The following is a 12,382-nucleotide window of genomic DNA, read 5'->3' as shown; positions in this document are numbered from 1 at the left end:
AGTATTGGATGATGTTAATGCCCAACCAGACCCCTTCATCAGGCCAGAGCCCCCATCCCCCAGAGACTGTAATTATTGGCTGTAAATTGGCTTAGAGACGTCCCCTTGTCTGAAGAATCGCCCTCGGCTTAACTGGATCATGGGCTCACCTGCATCCCCATCCCAGGATCAGGCTGCAGTTGATGACTGACAGATCCAGGGGTACAAAAGTCAGCCCCTGAACCTTAAGATGGAACCATCTCTGTGATGGAATTCATGCTCTGGAACCGCCCCCCATCCCCCATCCCCCGCCCTGGGGAATCAGGCCACATCCAGGCTTAGCTCCTCCCTTGCCCTGCCCTGCTTCCCTTACTCCCCTTCCCCTGAGAGCAACCCTCAGTAAAATAAATCACTTTTTCAAGGATCCCTGTCTTAGGCTCTGCTTCTAGGGAACCTTACCTAAGACATCCAACTTGATGGCCTCACTGAAAGTAAGATGGAAGGATGGATGGATGGATGGATTGCTAGAAATTGCTTTAACCTCTTTCATTGGAAACCTATGGAATCTGAGTCCCAGGGAGGCTTGATCCAGAACACAGGCCTCTAGGACCTTCCCTGCCTCCCCTATACCCACCCGCATCTGAGGGTACTGAGGGACCCCAGCCCCATTCCCCATCCCCACAGCTCTCTCCCCTCCACCTCCACTTGCCCCTACAATCCCTGAGGACCTGGCAGGCATGCTATCCTGGAATGGAAGATCTCCATGCTCAGAGCCCCAAACCTGGGCTCAGGCCCTGGGGGCTCCTCGTTCAGAGTGGGGCCTTTTTCTGGAGGGCCTGAAGAAGCTTCTGGGAAGCCAGCCTTTTCCTTGGTCAGTGGGTCTGAGTCAGCGTCCGGGCCAGATGTTTTGGTCTGAGTTGTTCCAGCTGGGGAAAAAACAACAAAGAGTGTTAAGCAGAAGATGGATTTTCCCAGGGAAAATGTTTTCTCTTTCACATTCTAATAGTAACAGCTTACAGTATTGATCTCCTTCTATGGGGCAGGCATTGTGCTAAGCTCCTTACTTCTGGTGTGTCTTTGACCCTCAAAACAACTTGAGGAGGCAGGTGAGATCCCCATCGTAGAGACAGGGAGACCTGGACTTAGAGAGGTTACGTCCTTGATCAAGGTCACCCAGTCAGTGCGTGGCCAAGCTGGGGTGTAGACTCAGGCCACCTCAACACAATCACAGAACCTTGCTCAATTCCAGGCCCATGAGACCTCGAGCCTTTTGACATGCCACCCTACGCTCTAAATCCCTGAGACTGAGCCAGCCCAGGTGGGTCTTTGCCCCTGACAGCCTGTGCCACCTTGTCACCTGATCACAAGCGGAGAACAGTTCCCCTGTCCAGCTGAGCGAGCGGGCAACTTACCTTTTCCCAAGCACTTGTCTCGGTTGGGTTTGGGAGAGTAGAGTGAACACAGGACTTTCCAGGGCCCGTCATGCTGGAACGAGGCTTTCTCCTGAGTCACAGGGCCTTGCCTCTGCCACTTTAAGAAAGAGAATTTGAGCCCAGGAGTGAGGGAAGTGTTTTGACAGGGCCTGGTCACAGGCTTGGGAAGTCTCCCATTTTCCTGTTGGGTCCTCTCTTCCATCTTGGTTGCAGGGGCTAGAGGAGCAGTAGGGGAAGGTGGGCGCAGCTGGGCAGAGGATGCTTGTTTTGGTCCCAGGTCGAACTGGACTATATTCTCTGAGTCTCCCAGGGGTCCCTGTGTCTTGGAGGGAGCTGGCTCTTCTGAGACACCTGGCCCGGGGCCAGAGGCACAATGCAGTGGGTTTACAAGGACGCTGAGATAGGGCTCTTGGGGCTGGTGTTCTGAGTCTTGGGTGGGAACTTTATGATTAACCTTTCTCCTCAAGTCCCAAACACAGGGTTTCTCCCCCGAACTTGCTGGCTTCTCACAAGTCCATTTTTCCAAAGAAGGCCCCCCCTTGGTCCCTGAGAGAGGCAGTATCCTTTGAGAGAAAGGGATTTCCTTAGTTCCAGAGAGCTCCTCCTGTGCCCCAGAAGGATACCCACTGGATGTCTCCACCTCCTTACTGGGAGACCCTCCTCGGTTCTCTTGGGAAAAGTCCAGGAGAGCCACATAATCTCCTTCCAAGTCCTGGCTGGCCACTTCGTCCATCCTGAAGCCCACCTCCCCAGGCCCAGCTTGCTCCACTTTGATGAGTCCTGGATACTTGTTCCCATGTGTCCTGCCCTTGCCCTTGGCCAAACTCTGGGCAAGTAGCACCTGGCTGCCTGGGGACCTGGCCTGGTGCAGCTCTTGGGGGCTGCTCAAATCCAGTGCCTCTAATTGAAGGGATCTCCAGGCTGGGGAGAGGACATTTACTGCTTGGGGTCTGTCATCCACAAACTCTGGGCTGGTTATTTTGGTCCAGGGCACAGAGGCAATCCCGTCTTCTGAAGCTACCAGGCAGTTGTGTAGGGGACTGCCCTCAAAGTCACTGTTGATGGCTTCCAGCCAGGCTTGGGTGAAAAGTATAGGGTAGGATGACTCAGGAACAGGCTTCGCGTCCACTGTGTGGAGGTCCACAGAAAGGCACTTGATCATAATGCAGACGGACTGCTCCTCCCGGGGCTCAACTTGGAGGTAGAAGTCACCTTGGCGCAATAAGAGGGGATTGAGGGATGCCAGGTGGACCACAACCTCATCCCGCAGGCACAGCGGCCAGCCTTCATGCAGGAAGAGGTGGTGTGAGTAGGGGGTCTGCAAAGAGAAGGGGATGGCATCAGAGAATCTGGCCCTGAAAACCCCGCCTCCGGGTTGGCTTCCTCCCCTCTCCCAGAAGGAACCCTGAACAGGTCGGGGACTCAGGTGAGGCAAGAAAGGTGCCTAGGACACAGCATCCAAGGAGGCCCCACTCTCAGCATCCTGCAAGACACACAGCCCCAAGAGGGAGCACCTCCTTAAATGTTGTGCCTCCCACGCCTCTTGCTCTCCCCAGTCCTGGCCCTGACCTTGAAAATACTTGCTAGCCTACTGGGCCAAAGGAGGGAAGCTCTGAGTGCCAGGCACCAGTTAGCAAGCACCTGTCCCACGAGGATCGTCCTGCTGGCGCCCTTCTCCTCTCCATCAAAACTTCTCTCAACCCAGCTTAAGCTAAACCCTCCCCTTTAGGGCCAGGGAGACGTGGCTTCCAAGGTCTGTATCACTAATTTGTGCAAATGACTTAGCTTCTTTGAGTCTCAATTTCCCTATTTGCAAATAGGAATAATGATAGATAGTGGTATTATTGGGTTGGTATGAGGATTAAGTTAGATTATAAATACATTTATGTTTTTGTTTTTGTTTTGTTTTGTTTTTGCGGTACGCGGTCCTCTCACTGCTGTGGCCTCTTCCCTTGCGGAGCACAGGCTCTGGACGCGCAGGCTCAGCGGCCATGGCTCATATGGGCCCAGCCGCTCCGTGGCATGTGGGATCTTCCCGGACCGGGGCACGGACCCGCGTCCCCTGCATCGGCAGGCGGACTCTCAACCACTGTGCCACCAGGGAAGCCCTACATTTATGCTTTTTTAAAAACCAGCACAATGCATAACATATAATAAGTAGATGTACAATAAATAGTATTTCCCTCTCCCTTTGACAATATCTACCTTTTGAAAAATTGTAGGATTTTCAATCTTTAAAATAGGTTACTTACTGCCTTTATTCCATTCTCTAATTTGTAAAGTAGAGAGATTACAGAGTGAAGTAGAAACACTACTAAGTGAGAAGTTAGGAAATCTGACCCTGCCACGAACTTGCTGGATGGCCCTGAAAAATCATTCCACTCTTCTGGATCTGAAAGTCAGACCCAGAATATTTATCTGTTTGTTTATTATTTATTTTTTTCCCATTAGCAGCTAACAACATGGCAGGTGAGGCTAAACAATTAAAAAAAAAAATTTAAACAGAAGGTGTCAGCAATTCTCTATATAGGTAGACACAGCAAGTCATCCTGGGGCCTCTCCAGGGGGCTGTCGGGGCTGTGCAGACCCAGTGTTCCACAGTGACACCATGTAGCAACAACAGAAACAACAGCTCCACCAGACTGACAACAGGTCTTTCTCTACCTGACTTTTGGAAAAGTCTGACCTGATTCCTACAGATTGAATAAGCCCTGGATAATCTCATATAATTTGGATGTGTATATAGGAGACCTCCAGAGGGTGACACTAAACTTCCTGTTAATTAAGCAGGTGTTTCCTGGAATTATTAATTGGGGAAATAATGTGATCTGACCATACTTGTACCTACCGTGTTGATAAACCAGTTCATTTCAGTTACACTGCAGATTCGGCTGTCTCCAAGAAGCTTCATATCCATAAACCCCACGAGTCTCTGTTACTCCAGCCTTTTCACATAGCCTTCTGCTCTTTACAACATTCTTTCCGTCACCTTCTCAGTGAACGAGACGAAACAGCCCAGAGGTATTTTGCAAATAGCAAAGCACCATAGAAATGACTGTTACGATCATCTTATTTGACTCTCAATAACTCAGTGGTGCAGGCAGTTCAGGAAAGTTCCTCAACTTTACAGATGAGGAAACCGAGGCTAAAGAATTGCCTCATAGTCACACAGCTGAAAAGTAGCAAAAGCAGGACTTGTGCCTAGACTTTCACATTTGGAGTCGGCTGTATCTGTCCTTAGTCCCTCTAGACTTCATTGATGGTGGCTGTCTTTCTAGGTGCTGGTGGTTACAAAGGCAGACTTTGAGGCTGGCACATTCTTATTTCAGAGGGGGAAAGGAGACAGTGGGAAAGTAACAGCCAGCAGCTACTGAGCAATTACTTCATCCCAGGCTCTGGGCTAAGCTGTGTGTGTCATCTCGGTGAGGTACATACATCCTGTGTTTTTAACATTCCCACTTCCTACATAAGAAAACTGAAGCTCAGAGAGGTGACATAGATCCCCCAGCTACATAGTGATGGAGCCTGGATTTGAACCTGGGACACCTGACTCCTGAGGGCATACATTAATCCCATGCTACTACTCCCTGCTCTGAGGTGACACGAATTCACCTATAATTATGATTAAAATTAAAGATCATTGGAAATAAAGAAATCTAAATGTTGTGACCCTTGTCCCTGGAAGAAATGGGGAAATAGACAGTGCAAATGCAGTTTTAATGGCCAGATAAAGGAAGCAGGCAGTTGTATAGTTTGTCAGGGAGAAGAAATAAGGATGGGGAGGATACGGCTTAAATAATGTCAACATGGATATGTGGAAATTGGCTGCAATGTTTCAGTGAGACTCCTTCTCCTAAAAGAACAGCAAATGTGTATGGAGCTATTTCTGTGTGTCAGGCACTGTGCTAAGTAGCTTAAATGAACGATCTATTTCCTTCCAGTTCCAACCATCTCTAATTCTGGCTCCTAAGCCTGAACTTTTAGCTGCTACATTCAATTTCTTTCTATCACTGAAATGACACATGGTCCCTCTGCTTATTTGTCCTCCTGATGTGCCAGGTCCCCGACAGGCATGAGCAACTCAGGAAAGGCTAGTAGGACCTAAGATGCTGTTAGCGATTCTTGACGCTGGGGCAGTAGGGGTGGGCACTGAATAACAGAAGAGTAGGGTAGAGTCAGCAACTCTGTGAAGGGTGTGGGTAAGTTCTAGCAGTGGGCATCTGAGGCTTTGGTCTCCAAAGGTCTCTCCCCGCCCTTTCTTAAAAGTCTCCACCCTCTGAGCTTAGAGGTAGGCATATGACTCAAGCCTGGCCAATCCTGGTATCCCATTCCTCTGGCTGCAATAATTGGTCCAAGCATGGACACAGGATCCAAACCTGGCCAATCCTGGTACCCCATTCCTCTTGCCACAGTGATTGGTCCAAGCAGGGACACAGGACCTGAGCCTGGCCAATCAGGATCCTTCCTTGTGATTTTTTCTATCTGCAACTGATGGGGAGGAGTTCATTTTCCTCTCCAGAGTAGGATTTTGATCCTACTGCTGCCCTGGGCTCCAGCCTTGAGAAACACCTAGCCTGTAAGAATGATTCTGGCAAGCAGTAGAAGCAGAGACAAGAGACAGAAAGAGTCCTCGAGGAGTTTGATCAGTGGAACATCTCGGGCCTTGGTCCGAATCACCCTGTCCTGGTCTGAGTAAGGATCTGTCATTTGCAGCCAGTGAGTCCTGCCTAAAACACTTTTCTTTCCCCTTTGCCTCAGGAGAGGCCTCCCTGAGATCTGGGTTGAAGGAGTCTCCAGGGAAGAAAGTGAGAATCCTGATGCCACGAGGGCTCCAGGGAAGGTCTGGGACATTCTCCACTATTTCCATTGAAGCTGCACCACTTCAGCCAAGACAGCCAGATGATCCCACAGTGCCAGTTCCTGGGGGGCCAGAGAACCCACAAGCCTGGCTTCCCTCCCTGTTAGTCAAAGTGCAAACGTGGTTGACTCCTAGATGTCAGAGGGTAAAGGGCCAAGTGACCTTCCTGCCCATTTGTGGGGCTGAAGTCTTTTTTGGAGCAAGCGATGATACCTGAAAGCCATCCCACGTCCCCAGTTCATGCTCTTCAACAACACACTCACCAGCCCACCTCCTTCTCTGCTCACCTCCAGCCCCTGGCCTTCTGGGAGAGCTTGTCCCCCGGTCCCACATCCCTTCTGACTTACACAGGCTGCTTCGCGCACTTGTTCACACAGGCGCTTGGCAGGGATCAGGAAATCCAGGAGGAAGTTCAGTCCATCGCCCTGGAAGTCAGAATCCAGGAGACGGAACACCTGACCCAGGATGGTGGGTGCTGTGGCCTCAAAAGGGGGATAGAGGCCCGCCAGGGCATGCTGGATGGCTGCATCCAAGGATAGGGGGTCCTGTGGGGAACAGGAGGAGAGGATGAAAAGTGATAGTAGCAATAATAATAAGGGTAGGGTCCACTTCCCCTGACCCTCCTGGCCTCAGATAACTAAGGCTCCTGCTAACTCTGAACTCCTCGGCTACACCCTCCCACTCACACACACCCTTCAGCCACATTGGCCTTCTTTCCTGTTCTTCAAACATACCAGGCACAATCCCATCTCAGGGCCTTTGCACTGGCTGTCCCCTCTGCCTAGAATACTCCCCCTTAAGACATCCTCATTCCCTCTCCTCCTGCAGATCTTTGCTCAAATGTCATCTGCTGATCCAAGGTGGAGTAGGGGAACAGGGGAAGGCATCCAGGTCAGGGCCAGAGGGAAAGGAGAGGTCAGCATCCCCAAATCTTGCCACCTGGCTGACCTGCAGACCTGCAGTTTGAAGCTGAGCCACCAGCGAAGCCCAGCCTAGATGAGACAAGCCCCAGTCCACATGCAGATGCATGAGTGATAATGAGTGATTGCTGTTTTACACCACTAAGTTGGGGTGGTTTGTTACACAGCAGTAACTAACTGATTCAAGTTGATATGATTGATGCGAGCTCCGTCTTCATCTATCCAGGATGCCTCCTCTAGATGTTTATGGGGCACAGACCATCAATACATAAATCTAACTCAATACCCTCCTAAGCCTACTCCTCCCCCCACATCCCTACCTTAGTGATTGCCTCCCCATCCAGTCAGACTCCTAAACCAGAAATCTGCTCATCATCCCGCCCTTTCCTCCTGCCTCCCCTGCCCACAGACAACCCTCAGCCACATCCTATACAGTCTTCTCGCCTCCATCAGCTCACCAACCCACTCTCTCTGCTCTGTTCACCTGCCCCGCCCAGATCCAGGCCCCCATCACCTCTTCCACTGAATCACCTCCTCACTGGTTTCCCATCTCTAGTCTCCCTCCTCTCCAGCATTTCTCCACCAGGATGCCAGGGTGATCTTTCTCAAATGCAAATCTGGCCTTGTCAGTCTCCTGCTCAAATGTTCGCCACTGCCTTCAGAAAGCACCTGGCCTCACTTCCAGCCTCATTGCTCTCCCTAGGCTTCTGCCACTAAGACACACACTTTCCCTCCCTTGCCTCCAGGACTTTGCACATGCTGTTCCTTCCTCCAGGGATGCCTTCTACTTCCATTCCCACCAAGCTAACACCTCGTTCTGCAAGATCCAGGTCAGCCCTCGTCTCTTCTAGGACACTTTCTCTGATCTCCCACTCCCACCCTAGCTGGGTCAGGTGTCTCCATTTCTGGGCTCCCATGGCAAATCCCATGCTGATTTTTGTCTCCCTCAGTGGACCCCGGGCTCCCTTAGGACAGGAGTGGTAAGCAGAATAATGCTCCCCACCGCCCAATGCCCACATCCTAATCTCTGGAACCTTACATGGCAAAGAGGAATTAAGGTTGCCGATGGAATAAAAATTGCTAGTCAGCTGGCCTTAAAGTAGGGAGATTATTCTGGATTATCCAAGTGAGTCCAATCCAATCACAAGGGTCCTCAAAAGTAGAAGAGAATGCAGAAGGGGCGAGAGTCAGAAGGAAAGGTGACTGTGGAGGAAGCATCAGAGAGAGGCAATGCTGCTGGCTTTGAAAACGGAGGTAAAGCCAAGGAATGTGGGCGACTCCTGGAAGCTGGGAAAGGCAAACAGATTCTCACTGAGAGTCTCCAGAAAAGAATGCAGCCCATCAACACCTTGATTTGAGCCCAGCGAGGCCCACGTTGGACAGCTGATCTATAGAGCTGCAAGATGACACATTTATGCTGCTGTAAACCACTAAATTTGTGGTCATTAATTTCAGCAGCAATGGAAACTAACACAGCCGGCACTGACTCCTATTCTTCTAGGGTTTTCAGTGCCTGGCACAATATAGGTGCTCAGTAAATGTGGAGGGATAAATATAGAGTCCCTCTCTGAATCACACCTTTTCCATCTGTAAAATAGGCAAGTGGGACAAGGCTAGAGGGTCCCAACCAGGTATGGTACTAGGATCCAAGGGTTGTGATTTTCGACTCTTAAAAAAGCCTGATGAAAGCCATTCTGGTTGCCCCAGACTGGCTGCAAGTTCTGAGTCTATCTATCGCTGAAGGATGTAAAGGAAGATGAGCATAAACAAGAATCCAGCATAAAGGGAGCTTATTTAGAACAGAAAAATCACTTTTACAAATGAGGCCCCTGGAGACAGGGAAATAAAATAAAGACTTTGAGGGAGAGGAAGAGAGCATGTCTCCATCCCAGAAAGATTCTAATGCCAGGAGGCTGTAAAATAGGAGACGCTAGCCCAGGGCATTTAGACAAATGTTGGTGTCACTGCTGTGTCCCCAGCACCCACACAGAGCTGAGCACAAGGTAGGCCCTCTATCACTATCTGTAGAATGAATATATGAATGAAGGAATGAACAAATGTCTACAGCCTCCATTCTGAAGGAAAGAGGGTCCTGGCACTGTCATTGGTAAGCCCAGAGGGGACACACACACACACAAACACACACACACAAGTGTACAAGCCCAGGAGGGGCTACTTTCACATTGAAGTCAGGGTACAGGTTCAATTTGGCAGAACAGGGAAAGGCTCATGTGGCCTTGTGACCTCTTCCAATGCCTCACCTCCCTCCAAGCAAGGCCAAACCCCAAGCATGCCCAATACCACCTCCCCTCCCCAACCATGTAATACTGAGGACAGCAGTGAGGACAGGAAGTTGGGAGACCCTACCTGACATCTCTGACATCCATGAATACATAGACTCACTAAGTCAGTTAGGCTAATTCCCCTCCCCTGCCACATCCCTCCCCTCTCCTAGGTTCTACTTCACTGTGCTGCCTTGAGTAAGCGCTTTCCCTCTCTGGGCCTCTTTCCTTGTGTGCACATGGAGCTGGGCTAGCTGTATTTTGTTTTGTTTTTGGAAATTTAATCATTCACTCTCGCCTTCATGAATGTTAGCATAGCTGAATACCTTTTGTACTATTATCACTTACTGTTTTTCCCCAAATCCACTTACTTTAAAAAATGTACATAATTGCATTTTAAATGGAGACTCTATGTCACCATACTGGTTATGAGAATGTGGCCAGACTGCCCGAGTTCAAATTCTGGCTCTGCCACTTACTGGTCATGTGACCTGGCAAGTTACTTGCTCCTCTCTGCTTCAGTTTCCTTATCTTTATACCTGGAGATTGGGACTTCCCTGGTGGTCCAGCGGTTAAGACTCCACACCCCCAATGCAGGGGGCCCAGGTTTGATCCCTGGTCAGGGAACTAGATCCTGCACGCTGCAACTAAGACCCGGCACAGCCAAATAAATAAATAAAACAAACAAAGAAAAACATGGAGACTGTCATTGTACCTGTATTAAAGAGTTGAGTGAGGTTGGGTGAGAGAATACATGTAGATTCTCTGCACAGGACTAGCACTTAGTAGGTGCTCTTTAAACAACAGCCATCATTTCTATTTTTGAAGTCAGATTATAGTTACTATTATATGGATAGCATGACTTTAAATGGAAAAATCAGTATCAATTGGCATAAATAGAATGTAACTCTAAAAATAAATCAGTGATGCATTGGGTGGGTTTTATATTATTTTATTTAAATATATATATTAATATTTTAAAATTTTATTTAAATATATATTTTTATATTTATTCATAAGTATATTTATATGTATGACTATAATAGCTATGTATATATCTTATGTAAGTATATATTTATATAAATAATTTAATATAGAACTATAAAATAATTACACATTTATTATATAAAATCTATTTCTACCATTCAATTTCTAGACAAACTAGTTTTTTTTTCTTTCTTTTTTTTTTTTTTGAGGTACGCGGGCCTCTCACTGTGTGGCCTCTCCCGGATCGGGGCACGAACCCGTGTCCCCTGCCTCGGCAGGCAGACTCTCAACCACTGCACCACCAGGGAAGCCCTAGACAAACTATTTTTAAAAGAAAAAGTAATGGATAAATAACAAGGTCCTGCTGTATAGCACAGAGAACTATATTCAATATCCTATGGTAAACCATAATGGAAAAGAATATCAAAAGATGTGTACATATGTATAACTGAACCACTCTGCTGTACAGCAGAAATTAACACAACACTGTAAATCAACTGTACTTCAGTAAAAAAAATATTGACAAGAAAAAGTAAACAATGAAAAGAAATACTGCCATTAAATTCTAGGGAACATCTGGTGATCTCCTGAAAGTGAGGACATCTCTCTTTCTTCCAAAAGGAGATTGCCACACCCTAGAAAGGTGTTAAAGACATCTTTTCACCAGAGGGAGACTTTCTCCCTGGGTCCTCAGAAGATCAGAGGAGAGTTCAAAAGAGACCGATTCTTACCCCACAATTCCATGTTATTTAGTTTTGGTCTGTGACCACCGGTGTCTCAACTTTGGTCTGCATTCCAACTTCTGGAAAACAGTGACTTGCCTCAGTTTCCCCATCTGTAAGTGGGGATTCTAGTTCCCATCCTGCCTTGCTCAGATGACTATTCTGGAGATACAAGGGGATAACAGATATAGGAGTCTTAAGAAAAGTAAAGTTATTGCTGCTGTTGTTTTTGCTGTTGTTATTTATTTTTACTCATCCTGTCGGACAAAGCTCAAGTCTCAGCCTCTGTTTGAAGACATCTTTCCCCTCCTGGTCCCTTCCTGAATCCACAGGGGTCACCCCCATAATAATGCAGTTTCTAGGTGTCTGCTATTCACCAGGCCCTCTACTCACATTCTCTTTCTTGGCCATACAACCATCCTAGGGGCAAAGTAGGAACATCTCACTCTGCAGATAAAGAAACTAAGACTCTTTATTTGGCCCAAGATCACAGAGAAGGGGAGAAAGACAGAGCCAGGATCCAATGCAGGTCTGGACAGGTCAAGTCTACCCTCTGCCTCTGTCCCTAGGTGTCTGTCTGCCTTGGGGCCACCACCAGCCACGGAGGCGGGCTTCCCAGCTGTCTATCCTGCACTGTTTCAAGTGGGGCCCAATAATGATGTTTACCTCTCATAGACAAAGGCTTGCAGCCTGGAACGCCTTGGCTTTCGCACACTGGCTCAGCTGGCCGCACACTGTAACCATATAAGGGGCAGCCAGTAAAAAGGAAGAAAGTTCCAAGTCAACGGGACTCCGAGCTCTTGGCCAGAGCATTACCTGCTACAGGCCTGAGCCTCAGGGGCTCATAAGCTGTCCAAGTATTGGGGGAAGCAAACAGTGATGAGGCCCAGGTGGCTGCAGGGAGGAAAGCTGGCTACTCTCCACTCAAAATCAAACGGGCAGCCCAGCCTGGGACCACAGGAACCCAGACACCATTGGCCAGACGTGGGCCCCTCAAAATGATTTCCGTGAAACTTAATCTACATGTTTCCATTCCTCCCCCATGAGTGCAGCCCAGCCAGGCCTTTAACTGTTCCTCGACAGGAGCTGAGGCAGGAGATGGTGTGAAGCTGAGAAAGAAGAGGGTGTCATAGTCTGAAGCCCTTCAGCCCCCTCCCCTGCGACTCAGGGCCAGAGATGGAGCCCACCAAGGGGGCTGGCG

The 12,382-nt window shown here is 48.7% G+C and overlaps 1 protein-coding gene across 6 annotated transcripts in view; it reads right to left on the bottom strand.

Annotated features, from left to right (window-relative positions):
- KIAA1755 (KIAA1755 ortholog) overlaps positions 1–12,382 on the bottom strand; it is a 66,997-nt gene that overhangs the window by 48,832 nt on the left and 5,783 nt on the right. For 5 of the 6 annotated variants that reach the window (XR_010836345.1, XM_067012252.1, XM_067012251.1 and 2 more), the window contains exons 2-4: positions 6,618–6,815; positions 1,392–2,730; positions 708–905 (exon numbers count right to left, since the gene is read on the bottom strand). Coding sequence is in view for 5 of the 6 variants with exons in the window: in XM_067012252.1 (XP_066868353.1) it covers positions 708–905; positions 1,392–2,730; positions 6,618–6,815 (1,735 nt within the window). In the remaining variant the exon portion in view is untranslated. Of the gene's footprint in view, positions 1–707; positions 906–1,391; positions 2,731–4,260; positions 5,030–6,617; positions 6,816–12,382 lie in introns of those variants that run through there. The other variant, XM_067012253.1, reaches the window with a different exon arrangement.

This window comes from Kogia breviceps, chromosome 14 (genome assembly GCF_026419965.1).
Source record: "Kogia breviceps isolate mKogBre1 chromosome 14, mKogBre1 haplotype 1, whole genome shotgun sequence".
Taxonomy (NCBI): domain Eukaryota; kingdom Metazoa; phylum Chordata; class Mammalia; order Artiodactyla; family Physeteridae; genus Kogia; species Kogia breviceps.
Note: the sequence above shows the minus strand (reverse complement) of the source record. Positions and strands in the feature narration are given on the sequence as shown.